This window comes from Hermetia illucens, chromosome 2 (assembly GCF_905115235.1).
Source record: "Hermetia illucens chromosome 2, iHerIll2.2.curated.20191125, whole genome shotgun sequence".
NCBI lineage: Eukaryota > Metazoa > Arthropoda > Insecta > Diptera > Stratiomyidae > Hermetia > Hermetia illucens.
In genome coordinates this window covers 134,181,918-134,203,341 of record NC_051850.1, presented here as the reverse complement: position 1 = coordinate 134,203,341, position 21,424 = coordinate 134,181,918, and the positions used below count along the sequence as shown (strand labels likewise).

Below are 21,424 nucleotides of genomic sequence, written 5' to 3'. Positions count from 1 at the left end.
ACTTCATCCGCTGCCTACGCGAAGCTGTTGAAGTGGTCGCCACAGATTGTGAAAGAGCAGCAGCAGACGGTGCAACGCTCCTGGTCGTCGTGGCACCTAGACGTGGAACCGCCCACGACTAGCGGTTTCGACGCCGTGCTGCCCATTACGGGAACCCGATCCAGTCAACAAGTCAGATGATTCGCGCCAGTTATCCGTACCGGACCTCAAATTTCTCCTTGTTTTCATTTTTGGGTTTGCGTCAGTGAGTAATCTGCAAGACTGCAAAATTCCTGCACTTTCCTCACCTATTCATTGAGACGCTGCGGTGGTGTACAGCCGTTCAGACTGAAACTATCCATCCCTCCTCCTCTCACAACCGGCTACGGCGGAGTTATTATTATTATTATCAAAGGACACTTTGGTATAAAACGGATGAGGGGCTCAGGCAGAACACCGTTACAACAAGAGTCCTACAGGGCTCAGTGTTGGTTCTCCTTCTGTGGGATGGACAATGGGGTCCTTGTCCTTCCCGTGCCAAAGGAGGCCATGATGGTTGTCGTCACGAAACAACTCGAAGACGTTGAAGTGTACGCTAACGAAAGCATTTGTGCCATAAAAGCGTAGCTGGAGATGGTTAGCTTGACCTTGGAACAAAAGACTTGGTATTCGTATTGGTGGCCACATCATCACTTCAAGGCCGGTTATCATATACCTAGGACTGATGACTGAAACTAAAATCACTTTCAAGGGACAGCTGGACTAGGCACGGATGCCTAACATTGGAGTACCAAGATATAGTCGCAGATTATGCATCTCAGGCGAGACAACGAGTGTTATTGCGTGAATGATCTCGATGGACATTCTGGTAAGACCATACCGATAAATTGCATAGCAGTATATTATTTTCTCAACGAAATTCACTAGGAACCGCCCCTTCGCATAATGTCCCCAAGTTTAATGAAAATCTACTATTATTCACAAAGTTACAATAGCTCAAAGTTGTCCGTTCCGCGTACATTCACCGCAGCACAAAATACTGGATATCAGTATCTTACTAAAGTGGGTAGCCTGACATGCTAAGCGTCTATACATAACGAACTACGTACAAATGGAACAATTTTGTACTCAAATATTCTTACATAAGAGATACATAAAATCTTTCCGAATTTCCTCGCTACTTTTTTCGTCCAACATCTTTCCTTCAACTTATTTCCCCCCTTAAGGGGGTCATCCCGTGTGTCGGGTTGGAGAAATCGATTTTTTTTTGTCATGAATTGTATCTATATATAGTGGAGAATATGTGGGCAAAGGGATTTTCCGATATTCCGAGTCCTTCAGAAATTACAGAGTTAAACAGGCAAGGAGTTTGCAGTCGCGGCTAGAGTACTCGATGAGAAAGAGCATCGAATCTTTTTTTACCTGTTAGTTTTTTACCTGAGCCTTATAAATTCGAACACAGGTATAAAGATAAACAGATGGAAAATCAATCAATTGTCTAAACTTATTTGCTGTTTGGAATAAAAAGGATAATCCAGTCTAGAGTGAGCACTGAAAGCCTTTCAAGTTATATTCAGTTATACTTTGTTGTAAGTATTGTGCTGTTTGTGTGTTCAGTGATTTTTTTAAATGGATCGTACCAAGGGAGATCGCTTTAACGTTCAACGTCATGCTCGCACTAAAAAACGAGTATTTCATGGGAATGGATACTTATCAGAGGCGAAAAAGGACTTCGCATCAACATCAGCAAAGAAACTTTTAGCAAACATGAACATGGATGTTCCAATTGCGACAAGTTTTGTATATTGTATATTGGATTTTGCTGGAGTTTTCTCCGGTATTTCTGCAAATAATAAAATATACGTAGTAGTAAAAAAGGAATACGTAAGACATGTCGAGAAAAGAATGGGAACGCGGCTTAGAAATGCAAAGAAGAATCACAAAGGCATTGGTGGAAAAGGGGCTGGAAAACTTACTGATAAGGACCTCACTACATTTTCTAGGCTAGCTATTCGTCGACACGCAAATTCGATAGAAGGAATGAAGCAAGCAATTTCGGAAACTTTGTTCCATATATGTTCTACAGACGAAAATCCTCAGCATCAAAATTGTCCAGCAGGCGAGGACAGTTGGTGCAAATGGCGCAAAGCGGAAGCTAAAGGAGAACTGGATAGTTTTCACCACGAGAAGGCACCTTTGACTGAAGAAGTTCAAACAGTCATCAAACTAATCTATGAAAATTTGTCACGAGATGATCTCTTGAACAGATGTTTATGAGCAGAGACCCAGAATACCAATGAGACGTTAAATGCATTGATCTGAACTTTCGCTCCTAAACACCTTCATTCTGGGGCCAAGGTCGTAGAAATACCCACTTTTCTGGCTGTAATTATTTTCAATCAAGGATTCAATGGCATTCTCAAAGTCCTAGTGACAATGGGATGTCAAGTTGGTCACATATGTCAGGTTTATGCCGACCGCTGTAATGAAGCGCTAATTTGGCGGTCCGAACGACGATCGACTGACCTCGCTAAAAGAGCCACAATTGACACCAGAGAGCAACAATCGGCCTTACAAGACTTTTTTGAAGAAACGGAGGGTGCTCTCTATGGACCAGGTATAGCAGATGATTGGTGGGCTAAAATTTTACTGTTGATAATCACATTTAAATTTTCAAATGCAAACTAGGATAATTTCAATCGGACGGGTAGTTTTTTTTTATTCATAAAAAAAGTCGTAAAAAAACACCAAAATCCAAAAAATTAAGTTTAAAAGCCCACCAAAAATTTACCTTTTAATATTTTCTAATTATCCTAGTTTGCGGACCGTGGAATATTGTCCACATTAAAATGCCGTTTAGTTTTTTTTCCTCAGATGAACACAGCGCCCTCCAGCGTGGCAGCAGTAAAACACCTTTTTTCGGAGATGGGTGCATAAATTAACAGCTATTCCGAAAAGTAGCAGCGAAATCAAGCTGAAAAGTTTATCACATATACTAGAGATATCAATAAACATTTGGTGAAAAAATCACGTTTCTATCTTTATCCAGTCCTTCAAAATGATTTTTCAAAGAAAGGCAAAAAAAACGGCCTTCACACGGGATGACCCCCTTAAGGAGGTCATTGTGGACTAATTTGTTAATTTTCGCTACATGCTACGTGCGTTCTCTGCTAAGTGATTTCTTCTATTTACAACTGCCATGTCAATGTGCAAACATGTTAGCCTCCGGGTGAGATCAATCCTTCTTTAAATTTATGTATTTTGATATTTATTTTCGTCTTTAAAAAATAATATAATTTTTTTCAAAAAGTAATAATATAATTAATCGAAAACAAAAAAGATAGCATTATCCAGGTTATTTTCGATGCAGTATTCACCAGAACAAACTCAACATATATCGGGTCTTCAAAATAAGTACACAATTGAATTTCCAGCTAAATAAAGTCTCAAAAAACCTTTTACACCTGAAGTGCGGTGCTATCGATGTGTATCTTTTTTATTAAGGTTTTGTGTGAAACAAAACCTTATTAGAATCGATTCGATGTCTGTCTGTCCGTCTGTCTGTCTGTCTGTCTGTCTGTCTGTCTGTCTGTCTGTCTGTCACAGCCGATTTATTCGGAAACGGCTGCACCGATTATCACGAAAATTGGTAGGAGTATGTGATCTGCCGTTCCCTTTACATGCAACAACTGACGCCATTTTGTGTTAAGTTTAAGGGGGGGCTCCCCATACATGTGAAAGGAGGGTGCAAAATTTTTTTTCATAAAATGTGGCCATGTGGGGTATCAAATGAAAGGTCTCAATTAGTACTTTTCGAAACTAGTTCAATATTTGATATTGGGTGAAACATAGGGGAGTGAGGGCTCAAAATATGACCCCCAAAAAGTATAACAGGTCTCGTTCTCAGAACCTATCCAACCGAAAAATCTGAAAAAAATCTCAGTAGTGCATCTCTACAAAATCTAGGCCTCAAAATATATCCGGTTCCGATATCTGCACAAATAAAGTTAATAATAGTATATTTCCACATTTTAGAAATTTAGCCGGCACCCCCCTCATGTTCATTCCAGAAGTACAAAATTTGGCATACGTATAATGAAGAACATAATCCACAATTTGGTCAAGTTTGAAGAAAATCCAACCATTATTAACAAAGTTATAGGGGGTGAAACTTTACAATTTTTTGTGAATTTCGTGCACTCTACAACCTGCATGACGTCATCATGACATATCAATTTGTCAATACCACAACGAAGTAGGTTCGTATGAATTGGGTGGAAAAGAATTATTTTGTTTTAGTTCTTTAATCATTTGTATATGAATATCAATTATTCCAACGAGACATGTGTGTATGTAGGTATATGGTATATGCGTGCTAATGAACTTTGCGGGTAGAGCCTAATTCAGATAGATATGAGAAGTAAATCGGAAATATGGGTGCGATCAATTTATGTACGTGCATATATGTGTACAGTATTCGAAAATAGGCAGTTTGTTTGTTTAGGGTGAGCGTAACATATACGGCTGTAATATGTACGTATGTATGTCTCGTAATTTTGTAGCTTTATACGGGTAGAAAAATATGCGTTGAAATTTCTTAGATAAGATGAACACAAAACCTTTATACCCGAAGCACGAGCTTCCGGTATTCCGACTTGTTTTTGCTCTATACGTTTTTTGAACGACAGACTGTGGATAGTATAATATATCTGATACAACTGGTGATTATTATCCATTCAATGGTAATGTTTGATTTGGACATCTACTTATCAACGTTTCAAATAAATCTCGTTACAGTGACCAAATCACTCAGGAAATTGTAGTTAGTATTGTAGATAGCTCGCAGTGAGTAAGTAGTGTTTCTATTTCATTGATTTTTATAGTAGTACCTTCAGCGGTAAAGATTGTTTTTGCATTCATAATATTGGAGAAAATTTGGTGGATGGTAGGCCTTATATTGTATATTTAGAATTGGAATGTATATAACCGGTTTGTTAGAATTGATGAACATGTTGTTCAGCAATGAGCTCAATAAGGACCTTTATCAAAAGGGTTTCTTTGCCATTTAGATGATCGAATATAGATACCTATCAAGCTTAAACCGCACGTGACCGTGTCCTCGCTATATCACATTGGAGGTGCCTTATTATTATTCTTGTCCTACTTTGTGGTATAGGGCCGTGTGAGAAGGGTCGTGTCGATATACATATTTAATATCATGGTATTCTTTGACTTTGCCATTTCGTATTCGGTATAATTCCATTTAATTATACCTTAAAATATTCGGTGTGCTAGGTCCGCGATTATACCTAATTTGGCGATAAATTCTAAGGTCAATTTATTTGAATCTCTACACTAACTTTCTAATATAAAGGCTATTTATATTTGAGTATGTACTACTTTACTATGAAAAAATAATTGTTTTTTAAATACTTTATCATCACCCAATGACTGATATATGCAATTATCTTTCAATCTTTTCGTATGTCTGCTCCAATAAATTAGTTTTGATTGAGTGATGTACATTAATCTTTCATAATTTCTTAGTCATCGATCATGAATATGTACTAATAGCACCTCTATTTGATAGCTATAACGTTAAGCGACTATTGGCATTAATGGGGGTTCTTCCTGCTTTATTTTACACAAAAAGGGAGGCAGGATGTATTTGATGATTGATGTTTTAGAAAAAGCCTACGTTGGGGTAAATTGTTTTCTTTTATATTGTAAAAATATGCGTGATTTGTGACGTCTGAAAAATATTTCAAAATTTTCAAATCTTTTGAGTGGTTATATATAAAATTATCATCTCGTGTGTCCGATCCGCGGAATCGAATTTTTTTGCATCAATTGTATCTAGATATAGTGTAGAATATGTGGGCACAGCGATTTTTTGATATTCTGAGTCGTTCGGAAATGATAGTGTTGAACAAGTAATAAGTCACATGCCAGATTTATGTCGATCGCCGTAATAAAGCGGGCATTTATCAGTCCGATTGACGTTCGAATGACTTCGCTAAAAGAACAAGAATTGAAGCCAAGGCTATACATATGTTTCTTGAAGAAACCTAAGGGGTATGGACTAGGTATAGCAGATTAATGATCAGTTAAGATTTTATGCCTAAAAATCACATTCTACTTTTTAAATGCGTTTTTCTCGAAACTGCATGTTGAAAATCGGCTGCCACCATAGCCCAAAATCTAACCAACGAAATTCTTTGAAATTTTCATGACTTATTCAGAACATATTTCTACTGTCCACAAACTAGGGTAATTGCGATTCCTTCAGTAGTTTTTTTTTTTTTCATTAAAGAAGCCTTAAAAAAACACCAAAATTCGCAAAAAAGTTTAACACGACACCAAAAATGTAGCTTTTAATATTTTTTAATAATCCTCGTTTGTGGACTGTAGTTAAGTCTGCACGTTCAAATGCCGTTTCCTTTTTTCTTTGAGATGATCGCAGCGCCATCTAGCGTGACACCAGAAACACATCTTTTTTTGGAGATGGGTGTATAAATTGCTCTGTATTTCAATAATGAACTATGCTATCGGGTTGAATAAATTATTACGCATGCTCAAAATATTAATAAATATATGGTGAAAAATTCTTATTTGTATCTTCATCCAGTTCTTCACGAAAAAAGCGAAAAAAAGCAACCTTCACACGGGATGACTCGCTTGAGCGAGGAGCCAATTCGTAAATATAAATAAACAAGACGAGAAGCGCTTAAAATGTTAAAGGTTCTGTATATTTCTGGTGTAAGAATATTTGAGTATAAAACTGTCTTGTTTGCAAGTAGCTTCTAATATATATGCATTTACCACGTCAGGTTACTCACTTTAGTGTGATATTGATATTTGGTGTTTTGGATTACAGTAAATTTGTACAAGAGATAACTTTTTAGTCTCATTTTCTATATTACAGTCTATATTACCAGATGATTCTACGATAAAATTAAGGGTGGCTACTAATCAATTAAAAAAAAAAAATAGTAATAACAAATATGTGTGCCATTCAGGCGGGCGTGGTCGCCACCCGAACTTATAAAACGTTCATAATGAAAGAGCGGGTGGAGAGCAACCAGTGCAGAATGTGTGGTTCGGCGTTAGAGACGTTAGACCATCTCATATCTGACTGCACTGTAATGACATCGGTGCAATACGCCACAAGGCATAATGTTGTATGTAAGGTGATTCATCAAAACCTTGCATACAAGCATGCGCTGACCACGGGAACATGTCTCATTTACTGATAAGCCGCAAGCAGTACTTGATAGTTCTGCTTACAGCATATATTGGGACCGGCAAGTTCTAACTGATCGCCACCTGCCACACAAGCCTGACGTATTGTTAGTTGACAAGATGGATCGCTCCGTGTACATTATTGATGTTACTATCCCTCATGTTAACAACATTGAACGTAAATACGTGGAGAAGAAGGTGAACTATGGGCCACTGGCTCGGGAAATCAAAGAAATTTGGCGTCTCGAGCGGGTGGTTGTAGTTCCCATAATATTGTCAGCTTCAGGTATTGAACCTAAATCCCTCACGGCTTCCCTTGGTATCCTGGGACACACAGTCTGGTTCAAATCATGCAGAAATATGCCATTTTGTTCACATATTCGATGTTGCGAGAAGTTCTCGACTGATTCTCTCACTAACCTACCACTGGCCACCACTACCAGCGCCCCTTTATCTTTTATGTAGGTAGGATCGTCCGAGCCTAAACGCTTCGCACTTAGTGCTAGTATTAGGTAAAATCCGGCCTCCGTTGAGATTTCGATAGCTCGGAAAAAATATAATAATATACTTTTATTACTTCATTTAAACTAATATCGGGACAGCGTGATATAGTGGCGGCTTAATGATTTTTGTTCAGATTTTTCGGTTGAATACTTTCTAAGAATGGGTCTCTGGAAGAAATTACCACTTTCCAGTTCCCACCTTCCCCCACTCCCAGCAAATGTCAAATTAAAGACAAATTTTGAAATTATTAATCGAGACCTTTCATTTGATACCCCACATTACTATATTCCGTGGAAAACAATTTTGCAGCCCCTTTTGAATGAATGGAAATCCGTCCTCCCCCCTCTAAACCCCCCCTCAATGTAGAGTAATGTTAGGCACTGCAGGTAAGGGAATTTACAATTCCCAACTTTCCACCTAATTTCGTATCAATAGGAGTAATCTTTCCTGAATAAGTGGATGTGGCAGACGAACGGAGAGATTGGCAAAAAAACAGTTAACTGGTATTAATAAGGTTTTGTTTCGCACAAAACCTTAAAAAGGACAGTATCTAACCTCCATGGCTTAAGATTCAGAAAATTCCCGCGAAATTGATTTTTGTACTGCTATTACTTTAGTACTAATAAACGGTTTTCCACGAAAATGTCCAATATTATGCATGAGTGCGTGAGTATAGTCAATGTGCTGCACAGCCTGGTACTCCTGCGATGAATTTGACGGTGGTTTCCGATTAATTTCAAAAAGTTAATAATATACTATTAGTAAGTTTATGTGAGCAGATATTGGAATGCGTCCTGATCCCTTCTCAGACTTTTGATTTGGGTAGTTACCAAAACTGGGTCCTGCCTCAACTTAAGTTTGCAGATTTTGATCTCTCACTCACTCACTGCAATTTACGTTGCTACGTTTTATGTTTATGAAACTAAAATCCGTGGAAGTGTTAATTGAAACCTTTCGTTTGATACCCCACACGGGTATTTTAGGTGATTTTTTTTTTCAATTTCCCTTTCAATGCATGGCGAGTTCTCTTTAAAGTCAACCTAAATTTATGTCACTCGTTGTATGATGGGATTTCACAGTTTCCGTGTGTTTATCAAATTTCCATTGAGTCGGTATAGCCATTTTGGAGAAAACCGTTTATGACAGACAGACAAATCGTCAACCGATTTTGACAAGGCTTTATTTTACATAAAACCTTAAAAACTGTCCCTCTTGGAACCAGTTCTTTCCTCCTTCGGTGTAAGATCTTGCAAGGAGTGTGTGTAGGGTGGGGGGGAGGCATAGTCTTTGAATTATCAGGTCTCGATGCTTCCGTCTAGCGGTATATCCTGTATTCGTCTATGTGTCTTATGATCATCATTAATGGATATGATGCTACCTGCTGCAGTTGGAGTACATCAGCACAAAAAATCTGATGTATATTGCCCCCATAGGCCTCCCCCTCGGACACCACCTTGTCGTGGTGGGGGAGCCTGTAGTAGTTTACTACTACACTAAGGGTGTCCAAAAATATGAATATGGAAACGATGGATATAAACTCTCTAAGTGGTAAGAAGTCACAGACTTCGAATCCACCCTCGACCATGAGCAATCATTTTGCAACCGAGGCGCGGATTTTGGAGGCCTCACCACGTTCATATTTGCCTATAGAGCAATCTGCAGAAGGCATGCTTTCCGACTCAGTGGAAAGTTTGCATTTAGTGCCTACGGCGAAGTTAGCCAGAAAGGAAAGTACGGAAACTCTCAAATTGGTAAAAACTGGAAATCCGACTACGGTCGGCCCGTCCGCGGTACTACAGCCCAAATCTACCCGCAAGCGGAAGAGAAAGGCCCGGCAGAAGGGAACTTCGGCCACTAAGGAGGGGGGACTACAGGCTGAATCCTGCCTGACAGAACCTTCTCCGCCATCCTTACTGGGAAGAGCGGAAGAACGGGAAGCTGGTGACGTGGACGCTACTGGTTCAACGCCAGTATGTGGAAGTGGTAACGCCCAGAGAAATCGGACGCAAGGTAACGGAATCTCTGGCGGAAGGTGGGGATAAACTGGAAACCCCGGTAAGATCCACACTGGACGCACCAGACTCTTCAGTCAGCGGTAATGCGCGCAAGAAGCGTAAGACCAACACATCTTCTATGGCCAACGCTTTATTGTGCTCCGCACCAGGGCTTACATCCACGCGTCTCGCGGGGATTAGGACCGGTGTGCCGGGAGGTGATCAAATCAGCGAGAGAGATCTCAATGAAGCTGGTCCCTCCCACAGGAATATGAACACCAAGGCGGGAAGGAAGAGGACGTATGCGCAAGCTGCGGCCTCTGTTCTGACTGCTGCCGTGGGAGTTTCCTCCAAGGATGGCAAAATGTCAGAGGGACAATTTACCATCCTCCAGGAATGCCTGTGGAAGAAAATGATGGAGCCTGGAACGAAGCCACGATTTAACGATCAAGGTTTTCGTGATGGGCTTCTACATTTGGATTGCGCTGACGAGGCTGCCTTAAAGTGGCTCCAGCAGGTAATCCCAACTTTGAGTTCCGGCGGTCGGCCCAAGTTCACTATTGTGAACACTGAGCTACGCAGGACAGAACATGTCGGATGTTGGCTACCGGGCCCTCGAAGGAAGGCAGAGGACATCATCCGCTTGCTGGGTGAACAGAACCCGGGCATGGACTTTGGGCACTGGAGGGTAAAGTTCATGAATGCCAGGAAGGACCAATCTACAAACGTGGAGGGCTTCAACTTGGTATTCGAACTGGACCAACAGAGTCTGAATGTGCTCAGGGGAAGTCACCATATGGTGCTCCACTTTTTCCTATATAGACTGAAATTCAGTCATATCAGGAAACTGTAGGGCATCATCTCCATTTTGAGAGCGAAGAACAATGATGGTCTTCGACTCACACAACATAGAGCAAATTGCAGCATCTTCGGTGCGCTCTCCCACAATGGAGACGTGCGCGGAGGATAGTGCATACAGGGGCGGAACCCCCGTATGGGGGCTCGCACTGGGGAAGGGACTACAGGGTGAATCCTACCTGCTAGTAACTTCTCCTACACCTTCCAAGGAACAGGCGGAAGGAAGGGAAGCCAGAGACGTGAACGAAACTGACTTGATGCCAGTTCGAGTGATCGAATCTATGCAACCCGGACACCGCAAACCAAGTAAGGTGCTAAGTAGAAAACAGACGAATGCTCTGCGGGATGAGGTGAGATCTTTCGTGGATGAGAACATGGGAATTGCGGTACTCCCAAGTACGGCTTTTCTCAGAGAAATCAATCACGAGGGGATCGAGTCTCTGGCGGTACGGTGTGGGGGAAACCCCTTCATACGCGGACTGCCGCATACGCTTCTAACTGTTTTCCATAAGACAATAGACTAAGTTTATGTCGAAAAACATAAAGATTGGTCAAATCAACCTGCAGCATGCCAAAGCTCCCTCCTACCTGTTGGCAGCGAGAATGACAAAGCTACAGGATTTCCCCTATATCTTTCTGGTGCAAGAACCGTGGGTTCGATTTAAAAGAATCTGTGGTATTGGATCAGTAAAGGGGGCTAGGATCTTCTACGACGAAAGATCCATAAGACCGAGAGCTTGCGTCCTGATGTCAAGACGGTTAGAGGCAACTATGCTGAGACAATATTGTTCCCAGGACTTAGCTACGGTCATCATACAATACCAGATAAATGGCGAGAGGAAAAACATCATAGTTGCCTCCGCTTATTTACCCTATGATTCTTTGTATCCTCCACCGACGCAAGAACTTAGGGATCTAGTGGCGTATGCAGAATCAAGTGGTCTCGAACTCTTAATAGGTTGCGATGCGAATGCTCAACATATTTGTTGGGGCAGTAGCAAATGCAATCCAAGAGAAGAGAAGCTATTTGATTTCATCACTTCAGCTGGTCTTATGACTGCAAACGTGGGGTGCGCCCCTACGTTCGTGGGACCGAGAAGAAGCGAAGTAATTGACCTAATAATCTGTACCCCAAAATTGTTAGAGTTGATTACACACTGGCGAGTGCTAGACGAGGTCTCACTGTCAGATCACCGATATCTAGAATTCAATCTGACTATTGCGGGCGAACAGTCTGCAGTACAAAGACGGAACCCTAGGAAAACGGATTGGGCAAAGTTCAATGAACTTCTTGGCAATAAAGTACAGTTCCCTAGGCGACTAAGGACTCCTTTGGTGCTGGAAGATGAATTGAAAACTCTGAACTACACACTTTTAGAGTGTTATGAAGAGGCTTGTCCTATTTCCCGAGGCCAAAGCGGTAAAACAGTTCCTTAGTGGAACCGAGAACTGCAGGAAATCAACCAGGCGACTTTTAAATCGTGCTTGCAAAAGTAACAAGAACGAAGACTGGTTAAATTTCAGGAACTCACAACGTGAATATAAGAGGCTCGTGAGGTGCTCGAAACGAGACTCCTTTAGAGCGTACTGTGAGGAACTGGAAGGCGAAAGGGAGACTTCAAGGCTGTGCAGAGTCCTCAAAAGGGATGAGTCGGCCAAGTTGGATTCTCTTAGAAAACCCGACGGTACTTTCACGAACTCCAGACTGGACTCAGTACAGACACTCCTGGAAGTACACCACCCGGGGGAACGGGTGAGAGAAGTGGTAGGGGGAGAGTTGACGGTTCTTGCAACCCCTTCAACACGCAAGTGTTGCAAGAGGAACTGGAACACTGCGAAAGCGGTTGGTACCCTTGAAAAGGTGAGAGTTGCGATACTGTCCTTTGAACATTTCAAAGCACCTGGCATGGATGGCATCTATCCGGCAATGCTAAAGGAGGGTATGGAGCATTTAGAGCGACCTCTAAGAAATATTTTTCGAGGATGCCTTGCTCTGGGCTACGTGCCTTCTTCTTGGCAACAGGTTAAAGTAGTTTTCATACCGAAACCTGGGAAAGATGACTATTCTAATCCAAAGAACTTCAGACAGATCAGCTTGACTTCATTCTTGCTGAAAGGTTTGGAGAGACTGGTGGAGCGTCACATTCGTGGAAAGGCACTTAGGTCACACCCACTTAGTGAAAACCAACATGCTTACCAACGTGGAAAGTCCTGTGAGTCTGCTCTTCATTCTTTGGTCACAAATATAGAGGATGCAACTTTGAATGGTGAGTACGCGATGGGGGTGTTCGTGGACATTGAAGGGGCTTTTGACTGTGCGCCTTTTCAAAAACTTTGTGATGCCGCCAGAGCGCATGGTGTTGATGATGCTTTAATTAAGTGGATCCATGCTATGCTAACGCAAAGGTTGCTGTGCGCTGAGGTAGGGGTCGATCGCTACCTGACTACGGAAGCGACGAAGGGCTGCCCCCAAGGAGGTGTGCTTTCGCCGCTTCTGTGGAGTATGCTGATCGACTCACTGCTATGCGAACTGCAAAATTTGCCACACGCTCAAGCTTATGCTGATGACGTGGCTGTACTTGCTGTTGATCGGGATCTTGGAACGGTGTGTAGGAATATACAGCGTGCCGTTGATTTGATAGACAGTTGGTGCCTTAGACATGGCTTGTCAGTTAATCCAAATAAAACCACAATGGTTTTATTCACAAAAAGGAGAAAACTGGATGGACTATGCCTCCCTGAGATGAGGGGTACTACCCTTCAACTCTCCGAAGAAGTGAAATACCTGGGGGTTACTCTAGATAAAAAACTTCTTTGGAACAAACATGTAGAGGTAAAGATGAAACGAGCTCTCACAGCTTATGGGCTGTGCAGACGGACCTTTGCCTCGACATGGGACATGGATATACGTTGCCATCATTAGGCCGATGTTCGTATATGCATCCGTAGTGTGGTGGGTTAAGGTGAGACAAAAAGGTTTTCACCGTAAACTAGCTGCACTGCAAAGAACTGTTTGTCTGGGTATCACTGGTGCCATGAGCACGACATCCGGCGCAGCTCTGAATGCACTACTCAATATATTTATTCAAAGCACTGCAATGAGAGCAGCTCATAGGCTAATTCGATTAGATCTATGGGAAAACAACGGATGTGGGGGGCACAGAGCATTGGAAGAGTTACTGGGAGGACTGAATCCAGTTCTTACAATGCCTTCCGATTCTCGTGTCCCCATACATCTGTTTGGTAGAAGATATGTAGTTACCCTGAAGCATAGAGAGGACTGCGAAGACCCAGAGGAATGCGTGGAGGGATATACGGAAGTCTTCTACACCGATGGCTCAAAAAGAGAAGAGGGTTCTGGAGCCGGAGTCTACCTCTCGAATAAAAACGATAAGTGGGCTTTTCCTTTGGGACAATATGCAACGGTTTTTCAAGCCGAAGTTTATGCGATCCTAAGGGTGGCAAACTGGGTGATTGACGAGCGGTTGAAGGGCAGGCGCATCGCAATCTGCAGTGACAGTCAAGCTGCACTGAGGGCATTGAGCAGTCCTTTGATCACCTCGAAAATCGTTCAGGAATGCAGAAACCGTTTGAACTCTATGTCTAGATTCAATACGGTGGAACTACTCTGGGTACCTGGTCACTGTGGCATAGAGGGAAATGAAATCTCGGACGCTTTAGCGAAAGAGGGGTCAATCTCCCCTATGCCGGGACCGGAGCCAGCAATTGGGGTATCAGTAGCATTGGCTAAATCTGTTTTCAAAAACTGGGAACAAGTTCCCATAATGACAAGTGGCAGAGCCTAAATGCTGCTCGACACACCAAGCTTTTCCTGCCAGAACCCAACATACGTACCGCAAAGTTTATCCTGTCGAAAAGCAGGAGGACTTGCAGGTGTATTGTGGGCATTCTGACAAGCCATAATTCACTAGCTGGGCATATGTTCAGAATAGGAATTACCGAAGATGATACGTGTCCCTCCTGTAATGAGGAAGCGGAATCCACGGAGCATTTCCTATGTGAATGCCCCGCCTATGGACGCATCAGGCATCAAATCTTTGGTGCCGATGTTTTCCAATTACGACGGGTAGCATCATATCCACTAACGGAAATCCTACGATACGTTAACGAATCCGGAATATTCCGTTAGACGGGGACGCGAGTACAATGGGCCAACACGGCCTGAGTGCTCAGAAGCTGTAGCTTCACACACACACGCCCCCATAAGCGGACTATTTATATAGGAAGTGTTCCGCGGATTTGACTTCCTCGTTACAGGATGGATATTTAGCGTTTGCTTCTAAACATGTCCAGTTAGTGAGTTATGGCTAGTTAGAATGCCCACACTACCCCTGCGTCTTCCTGCCTTTCGAAAGAATAGACCACTTTGTTTGTTTGCTTGGCTATGACAGGAAATGTTTGATGTGTTTAGCGGCATATGGGATATTTCATTCTTCATCTTAAGAGAACCTTATTTCCATATTTTGATAGCATTATTAGTCATTCTTTTTGACACCGAGGCTGCTAAGGCATCCGAGCTTTCATTTTCCACTATGTTACAGTAACCATGCACTTAGAGTACTTCCACCATATTGACTTCAAACGATTTCTATATTAACGCCTTCAATGCTGTTTGGTTATCGCTACAGTATCTTGCACAGTTTTTTGGTATTCCTTGCCACACATTCTTCTGGTCTATCCCAGTTTTTATATTTTTTATAATTTTATATTACTTACCAAATAGATGTATGGTGAAGGCATTGAAAGAACTGGATTTACTTCTGCTAATATTCACCCCAATGCTCTATGCCTATTACGTTTTCCGTTTGCCCATAGATCTAAATAAATTAGTCTGTGAGTATGGAGTATTCTGAATTGCGAATTAAGGCATGCTCAGGGCGCCAGTAATAAGCGCGGTTAAAACCCTTCTGTCCCACCATAATCCACGAACGATTATACAGATGCATAGGCAAACATATATTCATCCACATTACCACATGAGGCATAAGTCCCCATGTTGAAGTAAAAGTGCGTCTGCATAGTTCACAAACTGAGTGTTCGTTTCATCTTGACTCTATATATTTCAAAGAAGAGGACATACTTTCGGCACTGACGCCATTGACAATGGGCAGTACTTACACCATTTTCTTTGCAACAAGAACATTGATGAATTCTATATTTTTTCTACAGAAAACATCTGCATACCAATGAAGATCCCTTCCTGCCAGTGTTCTAAAAAAGTTGAGATCATAGTATCAAGTCCAGCCCAAAAGAGAAGCTAGCTGTTGATTTGCATATTAGTTCAAACTCGATTATTGCCTACTTAAATACATTTTCCTCTCTTTTTTTTTATAGGCGAAATGAATATAAATTTTTGGTTAGCAGTTTTCATTGTTGTTATAAATTATCAAAATGTATTTGGGAAGAAACATTTTGGAGCCGCATGCTGCGAGGAATATTGCTACAGCACAGATAAAGTTCAGGAGCACATGAAGCACCGATCAAGCAGCACCGCCTATCAGTTAGTGAAAGGGATTGATTATTTTGATCAGTCTGGGATACCTAGTAAGCAAATTTTGCTCTTTATATTGTAACATCCTTCAACATTTCATTGCAGACTGTAAGCCAGTTCGATTTTGGTTCCTATCTAGGCATGGTACAAGATTACCTGGAAAGGAGGAAATAGAAGGTATTCCGGGATTAGTATCGGTAAGTACCTTAGCTTATACTGCGATTTTCCTTAAAGAAGACAAGTTCTTGGTATAAACAGATGTTCAGTTGAGTCTTCATTATCATCAACAGCTTCGGGATAATATAATCGAAAACTATGAAGTAAAAAAGACAGCACCTGCAAAGGGTGCCCTCTGCGGCCAGGATTTGGAGTTGCTTAAAAACTGGGTAGTGAATGAAAATATCACCATGGACAAGAATCAATATTTAACGGATCAAGTAAGCTGTCTACATGCTATTTCTTTCCTTGAAAGTAACTTATATTCCTCTCTTTTTATCAGGGATGGAACGATTTAAAAGGAATAGCAGAGGATTATAAGGAGGCCTATCCAACATTGCTTGGTAGAGAATACGAACCAAGCGAATATGCGGTAGTTAATCTAAGATAAATGAATTTCAACAATCGATTCTCTTCAAAGAATCTTATTAAATTTTCGGCAGAAGGTTGACTCAATTGTCTTATTCTAATCTAGTTTCATCATTCAGGAAACCAACGGACAGAAGCTAGTATGATGGCATTCATAGAGGGACTATTTGGACCGGGAGCTTCAGAGAATATATCTCAGCCTGCTCAATATGCGAACGATACTTTTTTGCTTCCAGCAAAATATTGTCCTGCCTGGTCGACTGGTTTGAGTAAAATCAATGAACCGGGTTCAGAAACAAGTAACTTCATAGCTTCATCGCGGGTCGCACAAATGTTAACTGATATAGGCAAGCGCCTTGGGTAATATCTTTTTAATTTCTATTTAATTTCAATTTTCGTAAAAGAAATATTGTCCATACTCAGTTACTCTGATACTTGACAGATTTTGACATTTTCCCCCTAATTCTGGATAATAATGGAAATATTGACGTTTGAAATTTTTTTAAAAGATTTATCGATTTTTAACCAATCTTTCCAACTCCCACCTCTGTAACAACTGGTAGCTTTTTTCCCTGCTGATGGTCATAAATTCTTTCTCTGATTTCTGTATAGTAATAAATTTTCCATAAGTTTTTCGAGCCCCCACCCTACCAACCACTTTGCAGTTTTGTTTCCACTATAAACTAAAGTTCACTAAAGTCTTTTGATTATTCCAAATTATTGATCCCAAACTTAAATATCCCTTTCCCCTTTAGGATGGAGATCACGAAATTTAAAAACGGACGGAACCCTAATATCACTTCACGGTTTTTTTCCCCTCTGATGTTTTATCAAGAAATTCTGCACTACAATGAAAATATGAACATTTTGATTTTTTTCATTTTCATCATCCTCCAGCCTACAATCTACATATATATATGTATCACTCTGTGGTTTCCTTTCATAACTAGTATCCCGAATTTCGCTCCTTTACTAAAATTCTGTATAAACCAATTCCGCTTTCTATTTGAAGATTTTCAAGAACCTCTACTATATTTTAAAACCATTTATGACATGATTTGCTTCTAGTTTGGTGATTAATGTTATAGCCTCATGATGTATTTTATGTGACCCAACCCACCACTGATTTTTTCTTTAACCTTTGTCCCATTCACTAGCGGTGTCAGCTCGTTGTGATCAGTTGCCACATTTTGCTCTGTTATTTGACTGATCTCGATGCAGTTGCGAGGCTTCTAAATCACCCAGCGTATCAGGCGTTCGTTGCTTTGGCCGATTCTTCGGTTGTTTACCACTTCGATGTTCAGACCAATCTTGGCTAGTGAATTCTCGTCTGCGCAAATTCGTGACCATACCGCCAAACAACCCTCTCTACAATTTTCTGGCGCAACCCCATATCGATCGCAGATATCATCCTTTTTGATGTGATCAAGACGTGTCACACCACTAGTCCAACGCAATATCTTCGTCTCAAGACACCATTCATTGTCTTTTATAGTCAGCCAGCACTCAACCACAGTGGCCCACAGGGCGGGCGACTCTGCGGTAAATTTTGAGACGTTCGTTGATACGTCGACCACAAAGAACACCAGCTATGGACTGCCACTTCATCTCACATGTATAGTTCAAAACTATTATTATCAGGAATGCAGGAAGATGGCAGAGTTAAGAATTGGACACCCCTCATGGTGGTGGTCATGGATGATTATGGCTGTCCCGCTGATGTAGGTGCGTCACTTGTACAGCTTGAAGAGCGATATAATATACATAACTGACGGTTCAACTCATTAATTGTGACATAAAGGATAGCTTTTCCCGTCCAACAAGGGCGAGGGGTGATCAACCTAAAAATGGACTGTACACATATCTAAAGGCTCCCATCATTGCGACGATGCGACACATTTGACATTTCAATTATGCTCTCAATACATCTATACACCCTGGCTGATAGATTTCCAAGATGTGCTTGTGTAATGTGACTAACCTCCTGTGAGTTTATAGGTTTCGCTCCGCCACAGTGACATTAACTTACTTTGCTTCGATGCTCCAAGTGTGATCGCCGGAGCTGTGGAGAGGAAATCCGGCCCAGGCAAACTGGACCAGGAGTGAAAAGTATGCGGGTCAGGGGAAAAAATTATGCAGACTAAGCTATTATCCTCTTTTTTTATACATTCTTTTTTTCGGGCCTCCAAGAAAATTTCGGGCGCGGGGCGCATGTTCCCTTTCCACCAATCTCTCGGCTTCGCGTCGGCTTCCTGTTTCCTGTTCTTCTGTGAATGGTGGTTGAGTAGCGGGTATGCCTCTTGTTCATCGCTTTGTGGAGGACAGGGTATACACATAGTCCCTTCCTCCGTAAAATAACGTGTACAAGTGTCGAAACCCGATTTTTCCCATTAGCGATAACTCGATATGTACACTTCGTATTATTTCTATTTTATTTTCAATGAGGCTGTCCTTTAATTTCATTTTGGTTTAACTCAATACTGCGTAGGGAAAAAAAACTACAACAGCGGGATCACCACAAAGACAAAAGTCCATGGGGCACAAGGATTCGAATTTGGGGCACAAGAGAGTGGGGTTGGCTTGGTGTAATGAACCGGACACTGGGGGATGTTCAAAATAGGCATCCAATTTGACTACGAAATTAAATCTATCTAGCAAACCAAAGACAAAATGTACGTAACGATATTTTACCGCTCAGATCCATTACCTAAGTGTGCGTTTTACGAAGGACTGAATTATAATAGTTAGTAAAGAGGAAAGTAAGTGCGTCTCGGAGTTTCGTTACTGCTGCAGACCGACCTAAACGGTCGAAGTTCGCAATATTTTCGGTTTTATTGATGTCCTTGTGGTTAAGATCCTAGGTTGTGTTGGTTCAAGGCTTGGAATTTTATTAGCAACATCTTCCAAAATCTTCCACTTTCAGTAGCTGGGTGCATCAGTCCTTGGGTGTGTTTTGGCTGAATTCTTCATCATCATCATCAACGGCGCAACAACCGGTAACCGGTTATATAGGCTACGGAATCGTCCATCCTCATGTAAGGGGCCAAAAATTCTTCGGAGGATTCTTCTCTCGAACGCGGCCAAGAGCTCGCAATTCTTCTGGCTAAGGACCCAAGTCTCCGAGGAATACATGAGGATTGGCAAGATCATTGTCTTGTACAGTAAGAGCAGTAAGACCCTACGGTGAGACGTTTCGAGCGGAACAGTTTTTGCAAGCTGAAATAGGCTCTGTTGGCTGACCACAACCGTGCGCGGATGTCATCATCGTAGCTGTTATCGGCTGTGATTCGACCCTAGATAGGAGAATTCTTACTTCCGTCTTATTGGAGAGTCGGTATCTTAGTAGGGTATTTTGTGCACCTATATTCTCCCCTACCCCCTACCACAGAATTATGGATATTTCGGAGTAATTGCGGTAATAGCATCCATTAGCATTATATCCATTTTTTTCTAACTAAGATAAGTAAAGTTTTCTCATGGTTTTCCCATTTCTTTTGTATTTTATTTTTTAAAATCATACTCAACAGCTTTGACGAACCATTGACGTTCAAACAAGTGCAGCTAATTTACAACATGTGCGCGTACGAAAAAGCCTGGTATCTTGATAAACCAAGCCCTTGGTGTTCGGTATGTAATCCTAGATTTAATGACAACTCCTGTAGCTGGAACTTTTCCTTTCCTTGCAGGTTCTTACACTGGACCAAGTTAAAATCGTAGAGTATCAATACGATTTGTTTTACCAATACAGAAGTGGATATGGGAACGATTTAAATTATGATATGCCATGTAAAGTTATGAAGGATATGTTGAATCGTATGGCTAAAGACGAAGGGCCACGTGTGACTGCGTATTTTTCGCATTCTTCCCTTCTGCAAATGTTTGCAATTGGACTGGGTACTTGCAGATAATATAATACTATTGTTTTAAACAATCTAACCGATTGTCTGATTTTCAGGCGTTTTTAAGGATAGTTCCCTAATGACGAATTCAAATTATGATTCCATGGAGGGTAGGAAATGGCGTTCTAGTAAAATAGATCCATTTGCCTCAAATTACGCAATCGTCAAATATGAGTATGTGTTTATTGTAGTGAAATATTACTGCTGTTGTTCAGAGTGTATTCACGTTTTGTTATTTCCTAGTTGCTCAAAGGACGAAAATGATCCTTCACCCACAGTAAAATTTTTCTTAAATCAACGATCTCTGGAAATGGATAACTGTACTAATGGGCTATGTAGGTTAGAAGACGTATTGAAAACTTACAAGAGGTACTTAGATGAAGACTGTGAAGAATGCCAGGATGCAAGTGAAGATGTTGCAATTGGACTATGAGTCAGCGCAGTCACTAATAATCAATTATTCCTGTAGAAGGTTCTCCATCAACTTTTCTTTAATTTGCAGTTATATTTAATCACAATGTATTATTTTGTGTATTTTTGTAAAGATTAAATAAATTAATTCTTTTTTTATGGTCCAACAAGACCTTATTGAACTCGATTCACTGTCTGTCCAAAACGGCTAAAACCCACGCATGCAGTGAGTGACATAAATTTTCGTGGAGTTTAAAGGGAGGCTCCCCATACATATTTAAAAGGAGGGGGGCACACAATTTTTTTTTCAGAGAATATGGTCATGTCAAACTGATTGAACGAACCATATTGAAACGTAGGGAGTAAGGGCTCCAAATATGACCACCAAAAAGTGTAACACATTAGCACAAAAGATCTGGCGTCTGACGCGTCCATAGGCT

At 41.2% G+C, this 21,424-nt stretch overlaps 1 protein-coding gene across 4 annotated transcripts; it reads left to right on the top strand.

Moving 5' to 3' along the window:
* The first annotated feature begins 735 nt into the window (after nt 1–735).
* LOC119650278 (multiple inositol polyphosphate phosphatase 1-like) lies at nt 736–21,154 on the top strand. Of its 4 annotated transcripts, none has more exons than XM_038052903.1 (10): nt 736–847; nt 15,933–16,142; nt 16,195–16,286; nt 16,356–16,526; nt 16,589–16,678; nt 16,781–17,034; nt 20,202–20,301; nt 20,361–20,568; nt 20,630–20,747; nt 20,817–21,154. In XM_038052903.1, the coding sequence occupies exons 1-10, from the start codon at nt 790–792 to the stop codon at nt 21,004–21,006; spliced, it is 1,491 nt and encodes a 496-aa protein (XP_037908831.1). In that variant the 5' UTR covers nt 736–789; the 3' UTR covers nt 21,007–21,154. The 4 variants fall into 4 exon arrangements, with proteins under 4 accessions (XP_037908831.1, XP_037908832.1, XP_037908834.1 ...); XM_038052904.1 differs by having other exon boundaries at nt 740–847; nt 16,380–16,526; nt 20,817–21,152; XM_038052906.1 differs by lacking the exon at nt 736–847 and adding an exon at nt 4,783–4,828 and having other exon boundaries at nt 20,817–21,153.
* Nucleotides 21,155–21,424: the final 270 nt, after the last annotated feature.